Here is a 25,759-nt window from a genome sequence, read left to right on the forward strand (position 1 = left end):
GACTTTTTAATTTTTAAAAATAATTTGAAATTCAAAAACTAATCCAATTGGTCGTTGAATTAAATATCAAAAAGTTATGGATGAAAACTTATTTTCAATGATTTTGTAAGTTTCTTATTTTATTATATAAAATTATAGTTTCCTCGAAATTAGGTAAATAAATTCAACATCAAATAAGACTTATTAATATATTGGATTCATTATAAAACCTAGTAACTTAGTAAATTCTAAATTCTATTTTTTAAGTGTGTTTTATAACACAAATTGCAAACTATTTAAAATTAAAATCTGCTCAATTAATTTAGTAATAGAGATCTAACTAATCACTTGTACTAAAACACGGTCAATGAATTATAAATTCTTATGATATTTTTTTTTATTCCACCTTTATATTTTTTTTTATAAGATAATAATTTTTATTGTTGAACGTTTTTTATTATAAAATTTAATTTCTTTTAAATTAAAACACTTTATTATTAATTCCTTAATACAATAAAATCAAATTCTAAAATATATTTTAATTGATCTATGAGTTTCACTTTTAATATATATATATATATATATATATATATATATATATATATATATATATATATATAAATAGTATGATTTTTAATAAAATTATAATTTATAATTTTATTATTATATTAGTATTCATATTTTATTAAAAATGATTACTATCATTTTTTAATTTATGTGCAAACAAAATTATGTTCCAACTTTAATAAGACTTTGAATTATATTTAATTAATATTGAATGAATTGAATTTATAAAATCAAAATGAAAAATTTATTTTTTAAAAACAATTAAAATTTATTTATTGCAAAATTTCTGGATTTTTGTTCTTTGAAAAAAAGTGTAAGAAAATGCTAAAAAAACTTACTATTTTTTTTCTTTGGCTTAAAAATAAATTTTAAAAAATATAGTCAAATGAGCCTAATTTAAAAAAAATAAAACATTGCCAAACAAGCACATAGTCTCCTACTTATTCAAAATTCCAAATAAATTGCCTAAAAAATATAAGTCCTAACCTTCCATCGAAAAGTTTTTATATGTGGTTGGAAAAACTCTCGAGGAAAGAAAAAAAGTATTAATAAAAATAATTTTCTTATAAAAAATATAAAATCAAATCAAATGTAATTAAAATTAATTGAGACTTACTTAATTTTTGTAAAAAAAAAACTAAAATAAGTTTGAAGCAACATTAAATCTACTTTTTTATTTTTGTTTGTTTTTTTCTTTCCTTTTAATTTCTCTTTTAAAGTAGCACATAATCTTTAAATCTATTTTTAAATTTTCCCTTTTTTTATTTTTTTATTTTTTATCTTTTCTTAATTTTCCTTCTCCTCTTTATTTATTTTCACATTTTCCTCCGAATTTTCCGGAGACCAATAGTATCCTGCATGAATACCTTCGGTTTAATGATTTAATGCGGGCCCGGAGGAAGCCCAGGATTTTGGGCCAGGCGGCCACAATGGCTCAGCATATTTAGGAATGAGTGTGGGCTCCATTGAAAAAAGCCCTACCATTGATGTCTCCACCCAAAGCAAGAGAATGTGCTGAACAGCAATCATCAACAAATCAGTAAAAATTCACACTCTCTATCAATCAACATCTTCCAAGTATTCATCCCAACTGTCAGTTGGGAGTCCCTCTGTATCAATTTAAAATTTGAATTAACAATTCATGCAGGTTCCAGCAAAACCAATATCAAACACATCGCATCTTGGGGGACACTTTCAGTTTAGATTTGTTCAGTATCATGTGAAGTCCTAAATATAATCGAGTCTCAACTATTGTTTTTATCTTCATCAGCCTCGTCCCCTTTGCTAGTAACCGTAGCTTTCTCCATCCTACATCTTCAAACATAAGAGGGAAAAGAGGATTAGTCCACAGAAAGAGTTTAGGTACAGTGTTTATAAAAAGGGGGTAATCACTGACCATTTTGCAAGTCAAATTTTCTTGCTTTCCAGAGAAAGGAAAAGGAAAAGAAAAATGCATGATATAGGGTAGATATATTACAAACCAAAGTAGTATCAGAGCTCACAAAATGCAGCAAGAGACATCAAATGCAGATGGTAATTAGCTATTGTTATGGATCAAAGGTAAAGAGATGCCATGCAGAAAGACCAACCGACTGTTATGCTATTTTATCATAAACTGCAACTCAGATAAATCTTTTCCCAACCATTCAGGGTTGTGCTTTGTAACACCTTCAACTTGAACCATACAAGTCTTCATGCAGTCAATGGTTTCCATTGAAACTTTTTAAAAGATTCATCCATTTGATCAAGTATTATGCCTAAAATTTGGTATTATATTAACAAATTCCATGCATATAGACTAAAAGATTACTCATTTAATTCTCAAAAAATAGAATAGTTGTAAACCTTCAAATGTTCAGTTTCTCCATTTAAAAGAATGTGTGATCATTAATAACTTCAAAAAAAATTTTGAATGCAAGAATGAGATTACATAACTTTGTATCTTTTATTAATAAATTTCAGCAATCTTAATTTTGCTTGAAGATTTCAGCAGCACAGGTCTAGTTTATCTGAAACAACAGCATGACGATATATGCAATAAAAGAAATAATAATAATTCGTGGTTCTGATGTCGCATTCCAGAAATGCAACATAAAGAAAGAAATAAAGATGCTGTTTCACATAGATCTCAAGTTAGTGATATGCAAAGGATGACAAGCATGGATAATTCTGGGGAAATCAGACAAACCTTTTTGAAACCTACATACCTTGAACCCAATATTTATTGGAATAAGATATGAAGAATGTCATTCATGGTGTGTAAGCCCTAAAAGGCTGCCTTTTTTTACATTAACACGAGAGGTTGGCTCATCCTGAAATATACAAAATGAAAAAAAAAAAAAAATAATAATAATGAACATCCAGAGTTGTTCATAAAAGCAGCACATAATGGAATCATAAGTTGCAAGTAGTAGCTAAAATAAATCCAGAGTTGTCCAAACTATTCTCGATGTTACCATTAAATGCATACACAATTGTTGAAAGTTAACATAGTTCCACAGATGTCCAATCTGTACCTTCTTTTTCACTCTCCTTCACTGTAGAATGTACTGCCCTTGCAAGACGTTTAACATGATTTAAGCGCAATCTTTTTGGTGAACCTGAATCAGTACCTCCAACTAGAGAATTTATCACAAGGAAAAAAGAAAATATGTAAACAAATTTATCTATCTGCATTAATCATGATTGCCATATGAAATTCATATTTCAGATAGGATCTCATTGAACTGTAGTTTAACTTTAGATCGAAAAACGATAAGTTGTATGTTGTTAAACTTACACTTGGTGCTTGCATTTTTCTTTGTTACCGCATCTGCCCCTATCGGATGATTGTCACCAGTTAGCTCGTCCATGGGATTGTTTATTGATCGTGCAAGATGCCTTACATGACTTAACCGTAGCCTTCTTGGGAATTTAGCTAATTTGTGACCTCCAGCTTCCACATCTATTACATGATGTTTGAAAGCAATTGTGACAATATGTTTACTTTCACACAATAGCAACATGATTACTGGCAAACAGACTTTTAAAAGGTTATTATAAAGCAGAGAAATACATAATGGCATTATAAAAACATACCCTCAAACTTTATGCTTGACACATCCAGTTTGTCTTGCCCTTGATTTAATCCAATATGAGTAATAACTTCACTTTGCACACAAAGTTCAGATGAATTAGTTGCTGCTTGATATTCATTCCTTGTGTTTTGATCTCCACCAGTCGTAGCACTTGTTTGTTTGCATTGAGAATCCGATTGAGAATTATCAGCCTTTTGTCTTCGCAATTGATAGTTTCTGCGACGTCTGGCAAGATGTTTTTCTCTCTCTTCAAGACTCATAGATTGTCTTCTTTGTCTGTCCCTGATCCGGCGTCTTTCTCTCTCTTGCTCCCTCTGCATGATACGCAGCACTGATTTTTCTGAAATGTCCTGAGTAGTCATCCTTATTAGCTGGGATCATTCAATCGAATAGTGATCTCTCCTTGACTTCAGATTCAGATAGTTCTTCTACAATCAGTGCAATAAACAATTTTTAGTAATTTCTGTGCACTGTAAAGGGTTTATTTATTTTTTTGGGCATCAAAGAAATTAGTTACAAAGCAAGTTTAACTTGGAATTGGCCTTAAGGATTAACACCCCCAACTTAGAATAACTTTTAGCAAACCAAACAGATTTGAGACAATCGACCCGTTCTTCCTCAAGACTGGAATTATGAACATAATTGATAGAAGAGGACAAAAGAATACCTCAGTGATTTTGAGGATAATGTGGGATCAGCTTGTTTGCTTTCTTTTACTAACGGATTACATATTCGATAACAGAAAACTACATAAACAAAACTTTATAATTAAAACATATTCAACAAACAATTATTTGTCTTTTCTTCACGTAAATCCATAAATGGCAGGCAGCACCACACAGGCAAAACAATGGGAGTAAGTAGTAGCACCAAAACCACAAACCCATTAGGGCAATATCCGCCTTGAGAGGGTTAGTTAACCAAAAAATGACTAAAAGCCCGCCTCTGTTTGGGAGGCAACTGGCATTGCGTACTAGCAGCCACAAACACAATGGGTCAATAACAGTCGCCCAGCACAATCACCAACTCACCATACAAATTATGCAATTGAACCATGTGCGTAAACCTAACAATACTAAACAGAGAAAAACCCCTTTGCATTCCCCACTCCAATCAATCCAAAATGCACTCAAGTGGAAGCCCCCGCCCTCCAAACAACAGATTATCAACTTTTGGAATGAAAGTTACCTTCTTTCCACAAAAGGTTCAATTAATATCATCATTATCACAATCAAAATATCTAATACAATAACCACCATTACGAAACCCTAAAAACCCTGAAAGTGCCAAGAAAAGCGTTGATTATCGAGCAAACACATGGCTATTCACAAGAGCAAGGCGACAAACAAAACACAGAACCACACGTATATGTATTCAACAAGGAATTCAACAGGAGCAAACAAATCGACATTCGAGAAAAATACCTAAAGTACAAGACGCAACAAACAAAACAAATGAATACAAATGAACAAAGAATCATACCGGTTCGTGGACGCGAGAAGATATGATTCGGAGGGAGAAAATGGCAGTGGCGTGAACTGATGAGACTGCCAATAGATTCGATTATGCGATAGACAGGGATGAATCGAGAGAGGAGATGGAGGAGATGAGATTATCGAATGGATTATCGATATATCGCTAAGGAAACGTATAACTCCTTCGGAATCGTGTCGATGCATATATAGCATGAATGTGGTTATTATGATGGTTATGATGATTACGTTCTTACCATCTTTATATGATAGGAGGCTGGATTCTCTGTTTCGCAAACCACTCCCATTTCTTCTTCCTCCCAATCATCGCCCGTTAATCACGTGGGACCCCTTCCATGACTCCCATATCTTTTTCAATATTATTTTTATTTTTGGAATGTTTTAAACGTTGGATTCCGACCGTATGAGGTGAGTAGGATATGGGAGAAGCAGCGTGACATTGAAAATGATAACATTTTTGAAAGATCAACCGATCATCATAGCACTCTGATCAGTGAAGTGCAATATTCCAGAGGATACAGAGTCAAATGATCCGATGGCTGTCATCATTAGAATCATTGTTATTTTTTGACCCTTAACTCTTGATGGACAGATCACGTTAACTTATCCTAAACCCCACACATGCGAATTCTGATGATGAGTTGATTTTTCAATGTGCGTTTTTTAGTCAGGTTTTCAATCAATACTTCTGCTTTATTTTCCCAACAAGCCCCTAAATAAATGTAAGGCTTATTTGGCTCTTGTTTTTCTTTGAAAAAATAATAAATAATTTTTAAATTTATAAAATATGGTTTGTAACTTGTAAGAAGAAATTTCACGTGTTTTTCTTTTTCTTTTTCTTTTTTTTATTTTCTATAAATAATTTACAACTATTTTTAAGAAACTTGGAGCTATTGAGCCAAGCCAATTGGATTGAGGAGCCAGTCGACGAGAAGAGGGATGATCGGATGGGCTCGACCCCAGGGATGTAATTCACGTAACTGGTGAAAGGAAAAAAAAGTCGTCGAAGACTTGAATTTGGACTAATAAATGATTTACACGTGGTCAAGTACAGAGGTAAATACGTATATATAGTATAGTGTAATTGCCAAGTCAACCACGTTCTCATCGGACTCTGAGCCTCTCGCTTCTCTATCTTTCTCTCTTTCTGCCAAGCCAAATTAACACGCATCAGGGAGGTGAAATCCCGAAAATACCCCTCGAGGACACAAATCACACTCACTTCGTTCACACACACAGCTGCTTCTCTTCCGCCCTCGAGCCTGATAATGGAAGACAGCGTCAACTACGAAATCCGAAACTCTCGTTCCAAATCGCCCGACGTATTTGCCGAAACGTTCGACAATCGGTTCAATTCCACCAACCATGTCCGTGCTGCGATTCGCAATTCCGGCACTGTTTCAAACAGTGTTGATCCCCCAACTACCGTATCCGGTGGAAAATCCGATTCTAGGGTTACATACGGAACAGGGCCGAGTGTCTCAAGGTATAAATTGATGTCTCCGGCGAAACTTCCGATCTCGAGGTCGCCGTGCCTGACGATCCCTCCCGGTTTGAGTCCGTCTTCCTTGCTCGAGTCTCCGGTGCTGCTTTCCAACATGAAAGTTAGTTTTTTGCTTCAAAAACTGTGGACGTTTTCGTTTACTCTGTAGTAATTTTCCTGGATTGCGCGACTGGAATCAATTCTTGATTTTGGAGTGAGTTTTACTGTTATGTTGAGAATTGCGTGAGCGGGTGTTTATTAAGGGTCTTTGTGGAATTGAATGTGGTATTTTTAGAACTAAAGTTATGCGAATCTTTGTTGTAGAATGTAATATTGTTTTTCTCCACATAAAATTTGGGTAAAATTATTTGAATTAAATTGTGAAGAATTGTTTGAAAAGAAGTTGATAGATTTATGCTGAGGTAATTGATTAGATTCTGATGCTCGCTTTATGCCATTCTGTTTCAGAGCTTTTATGCCGGTAGTGTAAATTTCGACATTTTTAAATATCTTTGTTTGTTATTGACCAATGCTGCGAATAGATGCTCCTATCTAGTTACCCTTTTCGGTTCTTCTGATCCAGTACTGTTATGCAGTGTAAAAGAGACTATGTTTTATTTGTGTACAAGTATTCTGATTGAAACAGTGAGATACATGTGTTTCATCTTCTGGGAGCAGGATTAGCCTTAGATGGAGAAAACAGCTGATGTAGGGTACTGCTGACTTTTGAAAATTTATCAGGAGTCGTGTTTGATTTATTTTTCTGTGGTTTAGGCTTGGCATAAGATTATTGAGTTCTTATGATTATGATTTGCTGGATTGCTACTTTTTTCCCTGCGTCGTGCTTGGTAGAAAGAATTTTTGATAGGGTTGCCATGTATCCCTTGATATAAGAGTGAGTTAATTGTTGGTTCTTATATTAGCTCCAGATGTTGAATAGAAACCTTCTGAATCAATAATTTGTGTAGTGTTTGCTCTTGGTTTGCAGGTGGAGCCTTCCCCAACAACTGGTTCCTTACCAAAGAATCAAATAGTGCTGGATCCTGTTGGTTCTGCCTCATTTTCATCTACTGCAGATGGTTCCAGTGGCAATGAGATAAACGTTGGTAACTTTGAGTTCAGGCCCCACAATAGATCAAGCTTGGGTTCAGGCTTATCTTCATTAGGTCATTTGGTAATTTCCTCATGATTTATTGTTTTGTTATCATCACTCCTCTAGAAGTAGTAATTTCCGTTTAGACCTAAAATTTAATTTCATAGACTGGTGTTTTAAATTGATTTTCTTATAAGTTTCAGTATGTGCTGAATCAGTGTATCTACTTTTGCAGGATTTGGTTACTATTTTGATGACTGTATTTTCCTGAATGGCTAATAAAATATCTCTGTCTTCCAATAAAAAAAATTGAAATAAAATAAAATATGTTTAAAACTCCACAAGGGTGAATTATGTGTATTCTCCTTGAAGATGCATATTATGTTCTACTAAACCCTCGGGGGTACCTTGCCTCTGCATGATGCATAAGATGAAGAAAATTTAATATGTTCCTATGTGTTTCAAGCAGTAAACTACAGAAAATTTTCTTGATCCTTGAGCACTTTCTTCTGTCTTTGTGGCAAAGTTGTTAGAAGGTCAATCTTTGGGTTAGTCCTGAGAGATGCTATCTTATGGATAATTGAATGAGAGAATAAATAAAATTTAAGTTACTCTCTGGGACTATCGTGGAAAGAAGAAAGGATTCAGTATTTCCTTTGTCATGTAGTCAGGTTTCACTGATGGAGGACTTGCTGTATCTCTCAGGCATGATCTTAGTGAATAATATTTTTAGAGTATTGTCTTTTTGACATAGTTCTTTGCATCATGTTAAATTAACTTTGCTGAAAACAGTACCATATATAGGTGGGGACTTCGTTATTTCACAAAAATGCAAGAAGGATGTAATTGAGGCCTCATATTCTTGTGAAGTATTTTTCATTGTGTTTTAGTTTGAACCTTTTAACTCTAGTTTCTTTAGTTTGACCTGTGTTTGTATGTATGCCTGGACAAATTCTTTAGTTTACATGTAGTCTGATGTCCTTTTGTTGTTTTCAAGGCTTCTGCTTCAAACCTTCAGCATCATGAGGCACGAGTTGAAGTCCAAGATCAAGGCCAAACTCAGTCATTTGCAACATCATCTTATGTTAAAAGTGATAAGGCGGCAGATCCATCTGTTACTGCTCCCAATCCACAGGCATCCATGGTTGCTTCAAGTGCTAGTCTACCTATCAAAATTGATTATGGAAAACTGCAGCAGAGCCAGGGTTTTGATATTGGGGTCCAAGCAGCACTTTCTGAACAGAAAGAGTCAAATCCTTCGTTCACTGCAGAAAAATCATCAGAAGATGGATATAATTGGCGGAAGTATGGGCAGAAACATGTTAAAGGAAGTGAATTCCCCCGGAGCTATTACAAATGTACACACCCTAATTGCCAAGTGAAGAAGCAATTAGAACGCTCTCATGATGGAAAGGTCACAGAGATTATTTACAAAGGTAGGCATGATCATCCTAAACCTCAAGCTAGACGTCGATTTGCAGTTGGGGCTGCTCTGTCCATCCATGAAGAGAACCAGGACAAGTTTTCTTATTTAACAAACATAGAACGTAAGCCTACTTCACTATTAATTTCTGGTTTGTTATTTTATGTGGATAGAATGCTTGATTTCTTTCATATGTGGGTTGCTATTTTATATGGATAGAATGCTTGATTTCTTTCATATGTGGCCATATTTGAAGACAAGACATCCCATGCACATGGCCAGACATCTTATCATGGGGAGCTAGATAGTGTGCCAGAGGTTCCTCCATTCACGGCAAGTGATGATGAGCAGGAAGCTGATGAGGATGATGTTGATGATCCTGATTCAAAGCGAAGGTACTCAACTCGAGAGACCGAACATTTTATGTTAGCATGTTTATTCTGCACTAACTTTTGTTGAACTTTTAAACAAAAAAACAAATCCAAGCAGGAGGCTAGAATGTGGTGGTTTAGATGTAATTCCATTGCATAAGCCAACTCGAGAACCACGAGTGGTTGTTCAAACTGTGAGTGAAGTTGATATACTAGATGATGGATATCGTTGGCGCAAATATGGGCAGAAAGTGGTGAAAGGCAATCCTAATCCAAGGTATGGTTTCCTTTTATCAACTAGGCATATAGTAGAAATTTCTAAATTAGACAGCCCCTTTTTCCACCTTCAGAATCTCTGCTCTTTGCCAGTTGTTTTTGTGCATTCTTTATGAAGCAACTTTGACTGGGTTCTCTGGGCTGTAACTTGGTTATGCTAAAATGTTGTGGCACGGATTGCCTTCTAGATGCAGTTGTCTTTCTTTTTTGATAGTGGAAGCATACCACTAACTGCCTTCTAATTTGTTTCTTCTAAGTTCTATGATGATTTTGTGTCCTTCCCTTTTATGTAGGAGCTACTACAAGTGCACAAATGCCGGATGCCCAGTCAGGAAACATGTGGAAAGAGCATCACATGATCCAAAAGCAGTCATAACCACTTATGAGGGAAAACATAACCATGACGTACCTGCTGCAAGGAGTAATACTCATGACACAGTAGGATCAAGCATTTACTCAACATCAATGGATGCCATTTTAAGGACTAAACTAGAAGAAACTGACACAATAAGCCTTGATCTTGGGGTTGGCATTAGCTTGAGTCCTGACAATGGATCAAATGAGAGGCCACAAACAATGGAGGCAGACCCTGATCGAACCCAAATCCATATTGTGGGTTCTGATTGTAGTAAACTAATTCAAGCAACCTCATCTTCGGCATACTACAGCATTTCAAATGATTCCGTTGATCAGCGTGAAATTAGAGAAAACCAAGGTGGAAACTTTACCTTTGAGGCTCCACCTCTAAACCGGTCCTCTAATCCATACCCCCAAAGCATGGGGAGCTTACTAATGGGTCCCTAAAATAGTCTCATGGGTCCAACCTGAGTCTTCCATGCAAAGTGCAAGTACATCAAGTTGAAGATCCCAATGGCTTGACATAGAGCGCTTTGCTGACAATTGCATCACTGTCTTGTTAACCGCAGCCTCCCAGCAACAGTTTGCTTACTTGTCCAACTGTTGTACATGCATTAACCCTAGTAGTCTGAAATTGTTTGTACATATGTGAAATTCGGTCAGGAGTCATGCAACTTTTCGTGGACAACTATAAAAGTGTAATTTCCAAAGTCTTTTTCCGATTATTATTGTAGTCACGGTCAACTGTTTCATCTGATTGAAAAAATAAGTCTTTTGTAACCCTGCAGATGATGATAAGTCTAGAAGAACAAGAGATAGCAGTATAACTCATCCATTATGATTTTCTATTTCATTCCAAGGCGGGCATTTACAAGAAATTTATGTTCAGGATGGAGCTTCTAAAACAAGTCCTCATGATCAAGAATAATATAAGGGGAAAAAAAAATCTACAGGTGTATGCTGTAACTCCTAAAGTACGCACAGGTTTTCACACCCATGCACAGGAGGTTGCCAAGATCCTGTTCTTCCAACCGAGATAGAGGGCTCCGTTCCTCTCTTGAAGCCAGAAATTCGGGCTATACTCCTTCAACATATCCTTGATGGCGAGACTCACTGAGGAGCTTAATGGATATGGATTAAACCCAGCCATTAAAAATCTTGACCTCCATTTACCAAGAAGCTCGTGCCGTTCCACCCTTTCAGCCCCCTCGCATGCTATTATGTTGACTATGTCTCGAGCTACACAGTGCTGCTCCGCATTGATCCGCTGCTTGTCATTCCTTGGCCGTGCAACATCAATGGACTCAAACATAGCTGTATAGTAATCCAGTGTCTCAACAAACCGTGGGAGAAATGCGGAAGTGTTGGTGTTGGATTCTTGCTCAACAAGCGTCACAACCTTGGGTTGTAGGCTCTTAATTAGCCTCAACAGCCGGTCTCTGTGATTCGCAGTGCTCACACTCTCATCTGGCATGTGATGTAACATGTATGGAAAATTCACAGCCAGGGCTTCCCCATGACAAATCCTAAGGTTTTCTAGTTCAACCTCACTACCAGACATGCCTGCAGCATGGAACTCAAATGGCACATTGCAGGACTCAGCAACCTTTGATAGCCTTAGCCCCACCATATGAAGTCCTCCACCACGAGCATGAGCTGAATCAGAATCATCCACGCCTGTTATGCGGATGAGTGGGGCTCCACCAGGCCGACATGCGAGGGCCTGGATGAGGGATACCCACTGGCTGCCCTGCGCAATCTGAAAATCAATGATGTGGATTCTTGGTTCATTTTTTATGGCCTCCCCAATAACAACGTTGGCAGACATGTAGGCAAACTTGTAGTAGGGACAGATCTGATAGAGGATGTGCATGTAAGATAGCAATTCTGGGCCTGTGGGCTCTTTGCACTTTAGGGCTTTGTAGATGCAACTCCCTGATAATTCCAACCTTGCTCGAAGTCCTTCCAACATGTATGCACCCAACCTTTGGATGGGCTCTCCAGAAACTGAGACCATCTGTTCCAATACACCCATTAGATCTGCTGTCCTGGACATATCATTTTCTGACACCGCTTCTGCACAGGCTACAAGCACTTGTTTCAAGTCTAAACTGGGGATCATTTCTACCATTTTCCACCTAGCTATTGAGGCGGCTTGGTGGGCACCACTTCTGAAAGAGCAATTACAACTGTCAGTAGTATCTGATTCAGGCCCTAGCAGTGAAAGTTCCAACTCTCTCAGTTTGTGTCTCAGTTCATTGCCATCATCAACCCCAGAAGACCCACTTATTGGCGATCCAGAAGTATTATCAGGGGAATGATGTGGGTCTGACAAGTACGATTGAGAACCTTGAGGTGAAAAGGGACTCCTGTTAGATGAGATGCTGCCCGCAGATGGGGAGGTATCACACACATTGCAACCAGCAGTTACTGGGGCTGATTCCAGTGTGAAGTACTGTTCATTGTAAGTTCCAAAGGATAAGTGCGTTTGCTGGATGCCATTGCTGGGGCACTCATTGTTGTCTAAAATTTGGATTTCAGACAAGCAATAGGGTTGGAGCTCTTGCACAGGTTGGTGGTACAACCTGTGGATACCACCTGAACTTTGGTGTTCCTCAGACGTTTGCATCTAAGAATAGCCTAATGATTGACTAAGCAAGACAGTCAAATGCAGGAGTGTAGAAACTCTTTCTTACAGGATTTTTCTCAGCAATTCAATAGACTACTGATTTGTTAAAAGGTGAAATGTTATTGCTCAGCAAATCTTGATAAGCAGTCAAGGAGCCGTGCCCTTTCAGTAAGCAGCCAGATGATTTGTTTCCACAGCCATAATCCTGGTTAGGCGTAATTCAGCAACTCTACACCATGCTTTATCAACTTATGACATATGCTTCTGCTACAGGGAAATGCTGGAAAATCAGAAACAAATTCAATGCAATCAGTAAGATATAATTAAAAACCCACACACATAACAGTCAAGGGAGAAGTGAAATTCAAAGGATAAGTACAGAAGATAAATATAAGAAAATGATGACAGTTTGTAATCAACCAAATCAGTCAAGCATTGTGTCAAAGAATCCCTATTCTAGATTTTAGGATGTACAAGTACTGAAAGCGTCTCACTGCAGGCTTGGCGACTTCTGTAAGCACTGGTCCATGATTGGGAGAGAAAATGATGACAGTTTGTGATCAACCAAATCAGTCAAGCATCATGTCAAAGAATCCCTATACTAGATGTTAGGATGTGCAATTCCTGAAAATGTCTCATTGCAGACTTGACAACTTCTGTAAGCAATGGTTCATGATTTGGAGGATGATTCTTGCAGACATATTGCCATATTTGGGCAGGAGAAAGCACAACGTTCCATTGTTGTTGATAATCTAATTATCAGGAGATGAAATAGCTTAAATTTTGTATGACAAATCAAACCCTGTGAGAAGGTTTCCATTAAGGGAAAAATGGAGGAGACTAGGATTCTCGGGATTTACTAGATTCCAAGCTGGGATGAAAGACACAATTTTCCCCATTTTTGTTAGGAAGATATATTTACAAGAAAAATGCCCCACCTGAGGTCCTGAACAGCAAAGATTCAACCATATATGCAGGCCATACTTTGCATATTCTGATGTCAGGCCTACAGACAGTGTACAGAAAAATAATCATTGAGTTGACGAAGAACACAAGCAAAAGATTGCAACATTATTGGTTTCAATTGACTATGTGCACAGGCACAGTAGGTCCAAAAGCTCTGCCCGCATGTACAAATTGAAAAACTAAATAAATAAATGATGAAAAACAGAATAACAGACATGTATGGGGGTTAATGATTCATGGGAGTTTGAGAGTCCCATATAGCCTCCACACCAATCTGAGTAAGTAACAAATGCACTGGACATGTACATGGGTGTGATCATACTATGGAATAGATCCACATTGATCCTAGACCAGAAAATCCAACCTGACTGTATCTGTAACATGTTGAGTCTATGCTAAAAAAGTTTATTGAGCATGAAGGCAATCATTGTTGAGGAGATAATTATATAGAAGTCACCGAACTTTTTCCTAAATTAAACCTTCCTTGAATCTGGAGCCAATCACTAAGAAGAACAGGTTCCCTAAATCCGAAACTCATATCATCAACTTTTGGGAAACTACAAACCAAAATATTAGTGTCTAAAACTCCAATTCAAGCCTGCTTAATTATCTCCCAATTCAAATGAATATAGAAATTAAACTACAGAGTTTTCTTTGGAACAAGAAAGAGTCACCAAGTGTAGGGGAAAAATGAACTTCAAGGCTCCATTTAGATCTCAAGAAGAAAGAGGGAAATGAGAAGAAGGTGCTGAGAATAGCTGGAGAAGGAATTCTATTTTGAAGCAATCCGATCATTTTCGATTTCCTTGTTCGCCGAAAAGGCATATGAAACAGACAAAGCAAAAGCTAGGGGAAAAGGTAAAAGGTAACAGAGGTAAAAGAAAAAAAGTAGCCACCCTTCAATCCCCAATTATGTATTAGCACAATCATTGAAGGCCTCTTGCGGCTCCAAATTATTGCCTAGATGACACTTTGAATCATCTTGATTTTGACGCGGAAACAAGGAGAAGGATCCATCCATCCATTCAATCACCTACCCTACGAATCAGGCCCTCAGCCTGTCTTTAGAACCCCAAAACATTAATCTTCAGTGAAATTCCCTGTTTTTACACTAACTTCCCAGCGTATCACACCAGTTAACTGTGAGCATAAGCTCGTAAAAGAATCAAAAGCTTGATTTTTCAACTGGAAAATACAAACCCATCCCTGGATTTTTACCAGTTCAGAACCCAAAATATCATTTCTTAGTGAAAATGATTTAAGCTCCAAGACAAAGCACCCACCAATGCTTTTCCCTTGAAATTTTCAGGATTTCGGCATATTAACCATCCAGACCATTTGAATTGAAACTCAAACTTATAGATAGGATACCCAAAATCCTCATTTCAGAACCCCATGACTACCAAACAGGCTTGGTTCCTGGAATGGAATATACCATGAAATATGATTCTTTTAAACCATAACAAACCAAAACCCTACGGGTGGAAACAAATAAAACCAATTTCCATTCCGGATTCCAAAGCAAAATCACAAACAAAGGGTAAAACAGACCCACCTTTTGCAAATTTTAACACAAACCCCCTCTTCCCAATTCATGATTGACCAAAGAAAACCTCAGCTTTAAACCCCGCATTTAATCAAACAAAACCCTACCCACCAACAATAACAACAACCCAAAATCATCTTGAACCAAATAAAAACCAAAGGATAACTGATTCACCACACAAAATCTAAAAAAGAAAAGAAAGAAAGACAGAAAGAAAATTTTCAAACTGAGAATAGCATAAGAATTTGATTACAAAAATAGCTACCTTGGTTTGGGGATTGTCAGCCCAAGATTTCCTTTTCTTCCACCCCCTTCTGACGGCAGAGAGGAGTAACCGCTCTTCTTTCTCCGAAGTAAATTAAAGCAGCTCTGTGGGCTCAATCATATTTATCATGCTACTTCGACAACAACTACCCTCACTATTCCTAACAACTACTGAATTGCCCCTGAGCAGTCTCCAACGACCCATGTCAGCTGACAACACGTGGTCAGAAGCATCCCAGTCCCCCAGGGCCCAGGACGCCTCCACTCTTCCTGTAGTTTTCTCACATTTCTTACATTAATTCAAACTCAAAATGTCAAAATTAAGAATAAGGAAAGCATTTTCAACGCTTGTCCATAACCCAAATTTATTATTTCAGGACGAATTAATATGCCAAAAAATATTTAGTTAATTTAAAATATAAATGGTGATAAAAAAAAATAATTTCAAATGGGTGTAATTATTATCATTAAAAAAAAATAAAATTGTAAAAACGGTCACAGTGCTTAAGGCCAAGTGAAGGCGACAAAACCAGGGGCGCTACCAGACACGGTTCCGCGGAAGAAAACAGATAGGCATTCCCGTAAATATAGTGAAAAGGAAGGGCAGTTGAGTGGGGGTGGCGTCCACGAGTGAGGTTGACCCCATGCCCATATCCCCATTCTCGGAAGCTCTCCGTCATTTTTTATTTTATTCCCATAAAATAAAAAATGATGACGTGTGAATCCGAGTCACTGACTCATCACTCACTCTCCGACTCCTTTCCCCAGTCCTTTTCATTTGTCCTGTTGGTGTATTAAAATTAAAAATAAATAAAAGTTCATGGTGGTCTGGCTCCTGGCAATTGACCACCACACACCGCGTCTATTTATTTTTGATTAGTCCACCGACGGTCCATAATTTGCCACGTCTCTGCATATAATACGAGCTACTTATTGTTATCTGCCCATAAATTTTTATTTTTGAGAATTACATTTTTAATATTTTTAAAATCAAGTTAAAAAATAAAAAATATCCCATAAAATTAAGATAATAATTTTATAAAAAATAAAAAAATTAAAATGAATATGAGAAATATGAGGACAAATAAATGATATATTTTAAACCATGATTTAAGTTTTATACAATTTTGTTTTTTAAAGGGAAAAACTAATACCAAGAAGAAATGAAATACACCTTTAATAATTAATTTTATTTTTTTCAACCTTAAAAAAAAAACAAAAATGGATATTAGAAAGAGTAATTAATGGGGAAGTTAATAGTCTATTTATTGGTGGATAGCATTGTCATTCTTTAAATTCAAAAATTGATCACCCAAATAATGATTCTTAAAATAAAATCTTAAGCTGTAATATCAAATATTGTAAAAGGTTTGACTTACCCTAGAATAAAGATCACGAGTTCAAGTAATAAAAACATTTGTTGAAACGTAACAATATCATCTTTAAAATTAAGGACGAATAACTTAAATGATAATTATTCGAACAGGTTCATAAGGTATGATAAGATAGAATGTTTTAGTCGATAAAGTTAGATTACTCAAAAATCATAATGGATTTTCCGTTTGAGGTGTTGTGCACGGTTTTTTATTTTTATTTAACCACATGTATCAAAAGCTTATTCAAAGTTTGACGGCTTGAGATTCAAAGTCAGATATTGTCCGGATATCCTAAAATATATGAGTGGAAGAAAAAGGAGTGATTTCAAATAATATTTATGAAAAATATTTGCATGATCGTATATTTAGGTTATACGGCTTGACTTTTAAAATTTCAGAAATTGAGCATAGCGTGGACCCTAAGGACTTGGAACTTGGAAAGGAACGTTTTTGCCTTAGCGTGTGGGATACAATTCTATCATTTTTCGCTTTGAATATTTTGGAATGGCCAAAAGTGACTCTTTTTTCTCTCGTTTTTATTTTCTCAGTGTTTGGTGGAGGTGGAAGCAAGGGGGAGGAGCACACTTCTTCTGAATTCTTTGATTACTATCATCGAGGAAAGGCTAATGTGATGTTTGTTTTTTTAGCTTTTTATCAAAAATAATTTATTTTTAAAATTTAAGTTGTTTGTTTTCTATTTTTTTTCATGATTTATTATAAATTTTTTACTAAATAGAAAAAATCAAAATATATAATTTTTTTTAGACATAAAAAATAACATATTGGTTTTTTTTTATTTTTTAATACTTAATAGAAATAAAATACTATAAAAACAAATAACCTAATATTTAATACTATTAAGTATTAAGGTTCTATTTAGAATTAAGTAAAAAAAAACAAACACCACCTAGGTAATATTTGCTTTTTTTATTTTTCACTAAAAGCAATTTGTTTTCAGAATTTAAGTTGTTTGTTTTTTAATTTTTTTATAATTTATTATAATTTTTTTATTAAATAAAAAAAGTTAAAATATGTAACTTTTTTTAAATAAAAAAAATAACATATTAATTTTTCTTTACTTTTTAATACTTAATAAAAATAAAATACTATAAAAATAAACAACCGAATATTTAACATTATTAAACATTAAAGTTTTATTTAGAATTAAGTAAAAAAACAAACACAGGTTTTGATAGGAATTATCATCCTTGTTCTATGGACGGATTTGGAATCAACCAAATTACTCAAGATTCATTATGTTATTTTCCTCCAATTATCTTTCTCCATTAACTTCAGATTTTCCATTCAATTTTTATGTCCCAGAGTTGACTGGTTGGATTGCTGTGGATCCTTTATTTGCTTAAGCCATCTTTGTTTCCCGGAAACTACTCAAAGGAAGATTGAAGGAAATAATATATATTGTTTTTAAGTGTTTGGATAAGAGAAAGAGATGCGAGGGAAAACAAACAAAAGGAAACGAGAAAATATTAAGACCCAATTTGGTAACTGTTTTTGAAGAAAAATAGTTTCTGAGAAATTTTTTTGAAAATTGTTTTATGATATTTTATAAAATAAAAGTATATTTGAAAACTTAAAATGTTTTAATCTTGTTTTTAAAAATATTTTTTATGTCTAGTATTTTACTTTTAATTATTTTGCATATTTATATAATTATTTTTTTAAATAGTTTTAAAAAAAACACACAATTAAAAGATATTTTGTAAAAACATCCTATTTTTTTGTTCTTAAAAAACAAAAAAAATAATTTTTTATTGTAAAAAATAATTTTGGTTTTTGTTTTAAAGAATAGAAAACTAGACTAAAAAAATAGTTGTCAAATAAATCCTAAATCTCCATTTTTCTCTAAAAACTATCTTTATTTTTGTAAATATTACTCTCTATAAAAAAAAACTATCTTTATTCCTTTCATATATTTTACTTTTGAATTTTCTTTTTTCTAATAAATTTACCATAACAAATTTTCAACTTTGGTTGCCAAAAATGTTTTCAAAAATAATTTTTGAAAATAATTTTGTAACAATTTACGAAATAACAATTTATTTGAAAATTTGAAATATTTTAACTTGTTTTTTTTTTTATATTTATATGTAACATGTGTTTTATTTTTAATCATTTTTTATATTTGTATAATTATTTTTAAAGTATTTCACGAAGGAAGTAAAAATAATTAGCAAATTATTATTTAAAATATTATATTTTCAATTTTTTTTAATTATCAAACATGTTTTGTTTTGTTTTTTTTTTTTTTTTGGTTACCAGAAATAAAAAACAGTTTTAAAAATAATTATCAACGTTAATTTATAACCTGATGCACCCACGATAGATTTTAGCTTTGCAAGGGAATATACCACTTTAACATCTTAGTAACAGTAATTCGAGAGTTTACGTGGGAATGATGGACTTAATTTTAAAGGCTAAAAAGCACTTCTTGGAAGCACTTTTATGTCATGACTTAAAAGTCACTCAAAATCACAACTTAACCGTTAATTTTAAATTAAAAAAAAAAGGAGAAAAAAGAAGGCTTCCATAAATGATTTAATTTGATGTCCAAACCTTTTGAATGTTATAAAAATTAGAGAAAATGCAGGGCTCTGGTTAATTAACTTAATCCAATCAAAGCACTTTCCAAGACACCTAAATATCTCCATATTGAAAAAGTTGAGATTATGAAAGAAGCCTTCCAATGCAAGTAAGGTATATAACACAATGATAAAAATTATGGGAATATGAGCTTAAAGGATGCCAAGTTAACCTTTTATCCTTTTCAATCTTCTTCTACTACTTCATCATAGGAGATTGAGATTTGATAAGGATGTTGCTCAAGGAATGAAGAAAAAGGAGAATCCTGCTACACCCTTTTGTGCCCCACCTCCTCGCCTCCTCCTTATCTTCATACCTTTTCCTCACGTAAAAGTTCTTGAGTTGATTCCAAAGGGCTTAGCATGACTTCATCTAAGCTTTGTTAAATCTTTCAAAGTTTAAACACTACTTTCAAACGTGAATCTCGTATTTTTTAATATGATTTATGCGTATTATAAAAAAACAAAGACCCTTTTTTTTAGAAGTAATTACTTCTAGACTTACTTTTTGTGTTGTTGCGTGTATAAGTTAAACTTAGACTAGTAAAAGAAAAGACATGCAATGTGGGGTGTGTATGGACGTGGCCCACCTACCACCATTGCCCTCTAGATGTTTCCAAAGTTTGGAACATTTATGCTAACTGCAGTCTGCACCACGTTTGGGGAAGAAGGACCTTCCATCCAATTTCATGAAAATACCTTATGTAATTCATGTGAAAAGATTTAGAATGTTCTTATATACCCAAAAGCAATGTTAATATGATGGTCTATAGGTTTGATTACAATATCAAAGTGTATTCTTTTTATATTTATCGAAAAAAATATCATCGATTAGGTGATATTACATATCAATTTTTAGGTCATATTATTTGTATTATAGTTGTTTATTTTTGTGCAATAATTCATAGTGAAAATTAGAGAAAAACGAAAAGAAAACACACAGATTTAACGTAGTTCGATAAATTGCTTACGTCCACAGGAATATGGAAGAAGATTTTTACTATATGTGAAATTAGGGTTACATAAAATGATATTTATATTAACTCTCAGGTAATGAAATTCTAAAAATACATCTGAATCGTACTTGCGTTGCCCTCTCCCCCTGCGCACCCCCAACCTATCGTTTGTCCTTAACAATAAAAATATAAATTTGAATGACAAATGCCGTCATTCCGCTCTGCTCCATTATGACATTTATTCATTTTTCTTCATATATGTCTTTTCCTCGATATGAACCACATACTATAATAATAGTCTCATTTATTTGTATCTTCTACTTAATCCTATTCATTTATATTTTTCTCCAACAATTTCAGTTATACCATATTATATATATATATATATTCGTATAATAGGGTTTTATACCCACCAGTACCGTGAGAGGCCTTTTGAAGCTAGTATCGTCATTCTGCAGAAGTCATCCACAGCATCATGCAGCGGTAACCAAATCGGTCCGTGGACAGACTTAAAACTATTGGACAAAGGGATGATCATCCCTCTTATGTTTGTCTTCATCGTGCCGACTGATCAATAAAGAGACTTTCTGAAAGGGTCCCATGGGGCAAAATTTCATCATTGTCCGAGTAGAAGCATCTCTTTCATCTTTAGCGTCTTTTTATGGGCATGAGTGGAGATCCCTTTTTCCCCAAGTGAAAAAAGAACAAGATCTTCAAACACAGGCTGGTGGGGTGATGAGGCCATCTGCTCCTTTTGCTGGGATGGGGAAAAAGGTTAAAATTTGGGAACAGTAATGGGCACAACTTCTTTTGCCTGAGAATGGATGAAGCTACCCTACTGTCTATATATACTCATATGCCTTTCTGTCTGAAGTACTTCGGAAACCAAAATCAGGTTTGAAGGAGAACAAGGGTGTACATAGTGAATCTTTGCTTCATTGCAGCACAACTAATAATTTCCTGAGTGGCAAACAACTAGAAGGCATAACCCTTGAAGCCATCCAACCCATCAGAATAAGACTTCTTTAAATTGTACTTCCTTCAAGAGTTGGACAAGGGAGAAAATTAATAATCCATTGTTCCGGTTAATAATTAGGCTGATCACCATTAAACTCGGCCACCAAAGCCTGCAACTATCATGTGAGTACTACAACTTCAATATCAGCCTCATAATTACGATAGCAATTAAGGTACTGATCAGATCATATACATTAATATTGCCATTAACATTATATATATTTGCTAGTTTCCTTTTGAATTTTATTGGCCTTACTGCATTATGTTCATACTTAACCTCTTCCCTTTCAAACTTCAGACTTCAGTACTGTACAGTCCTCCAATCCCACATGTCAAACGAAAATGGTGGCCCCCATGATGAAAAGCTGGGCGCTGATCAGCATGCACCCATATCAGAAACAGGTAGCCCTTCGAGGGATCGCTGGCGCTATGTTTTCTTGATCCTACAGGCCTGCCAGATTCTCGTCTCAAGTGTCGAAGAAAGTCGAAGGAGGTCACTTGCTCTTGCTGGAATCTCTGCTGCTCCATCTAATCGTGTCCTGATCAGCACCTCTGACACAGGAAATCATGGAGTAATTCTCTTACATATCTCAACTAGACGAATACAGAAAAAGAAAAAAAAAAAAAAAAAAAACCCCATAATTACTTATAATTTATTTTCAGGATTCACGACCGAATGGAATTGTGAGAATCTTACCTGCATCCCCTCAAGTTTCTTTGGATATCTTTTATTTTTTCTAAATTTCTCTCCCGGTCTTTTTTTGGAATTTTTGTTTTGCTTTTATTTACTTTTGAAAACCTCTATGAAAATAGGTGAGTTGTTGGGTTGTATTAGATTGTCATATAATTTTCATTTAGGTTATTTTTGGAAACCCTAAATGTGCAAAATGATCTAGTTTTACTTTAAAAATGTTAAATGAGAAGTGAATGAAAGTTTAATGCAAGATAAAAATATTACAATTATTGGTATTTAATTGTTGTTCCTGTAATAGAATTTACCGGATTATTATGGTTGTGAATTTTTTATTTATTGAAATATTGGTTAATATATTTTTATGATTATTGTTATGTTAGAAATTATATAAATTTATTGGTGATATATTAGTGTTGAAAATAATGGAAATTATTTGTTGAAAATTTCGAGTATTGAGATATGTTTAAAATGATTGTTTTAAAATGATTAATATTATTAAAAATAAATAAATTGATTTTATAAATTGAAATTATATTAATATTTGAATTATTGGAAAAAATTTCCCAAATATTGTAGTGACTTAATTGTGAAAAATTGTTATATCGAGTGTTAATATTATTGAGATTATTGAAGATAAATAAATTATGACACAAATTGCATTTTGTTAATATTTATATTAGTGAGAGTTTTTTTGGATATATGTGGTTATTTAATTGAAAAAAAAAAAATTGTTGTATACATTGTTGGAAATTATTAAGCATATTGAGAATAAATAAAATTTATGTGGCTAAGATTTAAAACTATGATTTGATGTTATACAAATTAATTGTGAATTTTCTTTGATGTATGTGGTGATTAAAGTGAAGAAAAATAGTTGTGTGAATTGTTGAAAATTATGAAACATAATGGGAGTAAATATAATTATGTCTTGAAAAATTATGGATGTTAAAATATGATTTGATTACACTTCATATGCATCATAGTTGTGTGAAGAGAAAGAAAAAAAAAAAAAAAAGAAATGGTTATGTGAAATGGAAATGAGAATGAAAACACCTTGAAGAAGGCAAAAATGAAAGGAAAAAAGAAATGAGAAATGGAAGAACAATAAGGGGTGAATTAATAAGAGAGTGAAATCCTTAAAGTGAAAAACCCAAAAGTTTACCCTGAGAAGACTTCAAATGAGGAATGAATTTGGATACGAACTCGTATCCTTTAATGAAAGTCCAAGAACAACAATGCATTGTGTGATTGTGTGTAAACATTTGCATCATATTTCATTTGGAAGAAAGATTAATATTATTTATCAATTGAATGTTTGAATATATTATTCGAGACTAAAATAACTTGTTTATTTTGTGAATTTAGATTTGTTGATATTCTAGGCATATGATTGAATAAGAGAAATGATAATTTTGATTGGTTTAAATGTGTATAGTTGTGGTTCATTTAATGTATTTAATATAGATGTAATGTTATATTTTAACATACGATTGTGTTTTATTGACTTAGAATTTCTAACCCATTTAGGATGTAAAACACCCTTAAGTAATGTGGAAATGCCCACTTCTTTATTTTCTAAAATTTTTAGATGCAGGTATAATTTCTAAGGAACTATAAGAAGATCAAAAAGTGTTTCAGAAAGCCCTGAAAAGTAAAAGAACCATAATATTAGTTGTTTTTCATTTATAGTACTTTTTTGAAATGTACTCATTTGAGTTATATGAACTTTTATAACTTAATTATATTTTATTAGTTTGTAAAACATTTTTGAAAATATTCTTTTAATTTAAAGATTATTGTAACTATTTGGGTTATCACCTTATATGAAAAAAGGATAGGTGGATTTATTATACCGGTTTTAGAGATAAATAAAATAAAGTAAAATACTATAATATACTAAGTCTTAGCTTAGTAAATTTATTTGGGGTTGATGTTGTTTTGTTGAAAAAAAAAAAAAAGAAAGTTATAGGAACTGATTGCTAGCTTAATAGGCATATCCCTAATCAAACATTTGACTTGAGGTTATGAGTTGAATTCTAGGTTGTCTAGAATATGGGGCATGACATGGATGAAAATAAAAGGAAGGATTTTGAACAAGTTATTGAGCAGATGCAGTCCAAACACCTCAAAACCATTGCATTTGCTTACAAGAAGAGTGATGGTCAAAGAGTTGAACCCAAGAACTTAATCTTGATAGCACTACTGGGTCTCAGGGACGTGTGTTGGAGACACAGCGGAAGTTCTGAAAGCTTGTAGAAATGCCGGGGTTAACATCAAGCTGGTCTTAGCAGACAACGTCTCAGTGCTGGAAGCCACTGCTCAGAAGTTTGGTTTACATGTAACTAATGCTCTAGTGCTTGAAGGTAAAGATTTTCGTGACTGCTCCGACCAGGAGAGGATGGATAAGGCAGAACAAATCTTGATCATGGGAAACGCCCTCCCTTCTGATTGGCTCCTTTTAATGGAGTGTATGAAGCAAAAAGGCCACCTAGTAGCAGTGGTTGGAGGGCGAACACATGAGACTCCATCCCTAAAAGCAGCTGATGTAGGGGTCACGCTAGGGACTTGGAGCACCAAAATTGCCAGAGAGACTTCTGACATAGACGTCTTGGATCGAAACTTCAGTTTCTTGGTCACCATCATGAAGCATGGAAGATGTGCTTATGAGAATGTTCAGAAGTACACCCAACTGGAGCTCACCATGACTATTGTAGGGCTCTCGATTTGCTTCATCACTACTTCATCATATGGAGACTCTGATTGTGGCAATACCCGGGGGAATTGCTCTGTTAAGAGAGCCACCAGCGAAGAAACTAATGCGCAAGCAGCCAGTAGGACATAGTGGAACACTGATAACCAAGGCCATGTGGAGAAACATTATCGCCCAGGCATCATATCAGGTTGGCATTTTAGTAAGCATTCAATGCAACGGAGCAGCTATCCTGGGCACCAATCTGGAGGTGGCTAAATCCTTGGTGTTCAACAGTTATGTTCTCTGTCAAGTTTTCAATCTATTCAATTGCAGAAAGCTGGAGAAGAAGAACGTGTTCAAAGGCATCCATCGGAACTGCTGGTTTTGTGTTGCTGTGGGAGCTATTTTGGTGTTTCAGGCCGTGTTTATTGAGATTGAACACATCGTTGGTGGCAGTGAGAGGTTGAATGGCGGGCAGTGGGGCATATGCTTTCTCATTGGGATGGCTTCATGGGTCATAGATTGGGCTACCAAGTGGGCATCAGGTTTCATCACAGACTAGATTGGACCCAGTCCGCACCGCACACAGCGGCTGCAAGGCTAGCAGTTGTGCTGTTGTGTGTGTCTGTACTCTGTAGCCCAAATGCAATCAATCATAATGAGTAATTTTCAGAGCTAAAGCCAATTCTAAATGGCTTCTAAACAGAGCAATAATTCAATTGAATATTGATGAAGCAGTTAGGGGGTGGAACTTGGGAGTTGTAGTTGCCGAGAAATCTGCAAGTCAAGCTGCTTGTACTAGTCTATATATTCCACACGTGGAATAGGGATAGACCAGATGGATCCCACGCGGGTTTGTTATCTCTAAACGCACTGTTCAAATACAAAACGACACCAATT

The 25,759-nt window shown here is 34.7% G+C and overlaps 4 protein-coding genes across 9 annotated transcripts; 2 read left to right on the top strand and 2 right to left on the bottom strand.

Annotated features, from left to right (window-relative positions):
• Positions 1–1,574: 1,574 nt before the first annotated feature.
• On the bottom strand, positions 1,575–5,312 carry LOC117923463. Of its 4 annotated transcripts, none has more exons than XM_034841758.1 (6): positions 5,106–5,312; positions 3,625–4,051; positions 3,326–3,490; positions 3,063–3,164; positions 2,754–2,858; positions 1,575–1,860 (listed from the first exon to the last, which is right to left on the bottom strand). In XM_034841758.1, the coding sequence occupies exons 2-5, from the start codon at positions 3,983–3,985 to the stop codon at positions 2,854–2,856; spliced, it is 633 nt and encodes a 210-aa protein (XP_034697649.1). In that variant the 5' UTR covers positions 3,986–4,051; positions 5,106–5,312; the 3' UTR covers positions 1,575–1,860; positions 2,754–2,853. The 4 variants fall into 4 exon arrangements, with proteins under 4 accessions (XP_034697649.1, XP_034697647.1, XP_034697648.1 ...); XM_034841756.1 differs by lacking the exon at positions 2,754–2,858 and adding an exon at positions 4,291–4,369; XM_034841757.1 differs by lacking the exon at positions 2,754–2,858 and having other exon boundaries at positions 3,625–4,048.
• A 907-nt stretch (positions 5,313–6,219) lies between these two features.
• On the top strand, positions 6,220–10,871 carry LOC117923270 (probable WRKY transcription factor 20). 2 transcript variants are annotated; one of them, XM_034841492.1, is made up of 6 exons: positions 6,220–6,720; positions 7,588–7,773; positions 8,690–9,239; positions 9,372–9,510; positions 9,605–9,763; positions 10,056–10,871. In XM_034841492.1, exons 1-6 carry the CDS (start codon positions 6,385–6,387, stop codon positions 10,564–10,566), a joined length of 1,881 nt encoding a protein of 626 aa, XP_034697383.1. In that variant the 5' UTR covers positions 6,220–6,384; the 3' UTR covers positions 10,567–10,871. The 2 variants fall into 2 exon arrangements, with proteins under 2 accessions (XP_034697383.1, XP_034697384.1); XM_034841493.1 differs by lacking the exon at positions 6,220–6,720 and adding an exon at positions 6,798–6,813 and having other exon boundaries at positions 7,568–7,773.
• Positions 10,872–10,937: 66 nt separating this feature from the next.
• Positions 10,938–15,613, bottom strand: LOC117923271 (scarecrow-like protein 21). Of its 2 annotated transcripts, XM_034841495.1 has the most exons (3): positions 15,526–15,580; positions 13,687–13,754; positions 10,938–13,028 (listed from the first exon to the last, which is right to left on the bottom strand). In XM_034841495.1, exon 3 carries the CDS (start codon positions 12,746–12,748, stop codon positions 11,108–11,110), a length of 1,641 nt encoding a protein of 546 aa, XP_034697386.1. In that variant the 5' UTR covers positions 12,749–13,028; positions 13,687–13,754; positions 15,526–15,580; the 3' UTR covers positions 10,938–11,107. The 2 variants fall into 2 exon arrangements, with proteins under 2 accessions (XP_034697386.1, XP_034697385.1); XM_034841494.1 differs by lacking the exon at positions 13,687–13,754 and having other exon boundaries at positions 15,526–15,613.
• A 9,418-nt stretch (positions 15,614–25,031) lies between these two features.
• LOC117923204 (putative calcium-transporting ATPase 13, plasma membrane-type) lies at positions 25,032–25,421 on the top strand. The gene has a single exon (XM_034841431.1). It carries the CDS (start codon positions 25,032–25,034, stop codon positions 25,419–25,421), a length of 390 nt encoding a protein of 129 aa, XP_034697322.1.
• The last annotated feature ends 338 nt before the right edge of the window (positions 25,422–25,759 follow it).

Source organism: Vitis riparia, chromosome 10 (genome assembly GCF_004353265.1).
Source record: "Vitis riparia cultivar Riparia Gloire de Montpellier isolate 1030 chromosome 10, EGFV_Vit.rip_1.0, whole genome shotgun sequence".
Lineage (NCBI taxonomy): Eukaryota > Viridiplantae > Streptophyta > Magnoliopsida > Vitales > Vitaceae > Vitis > Vitis riparia.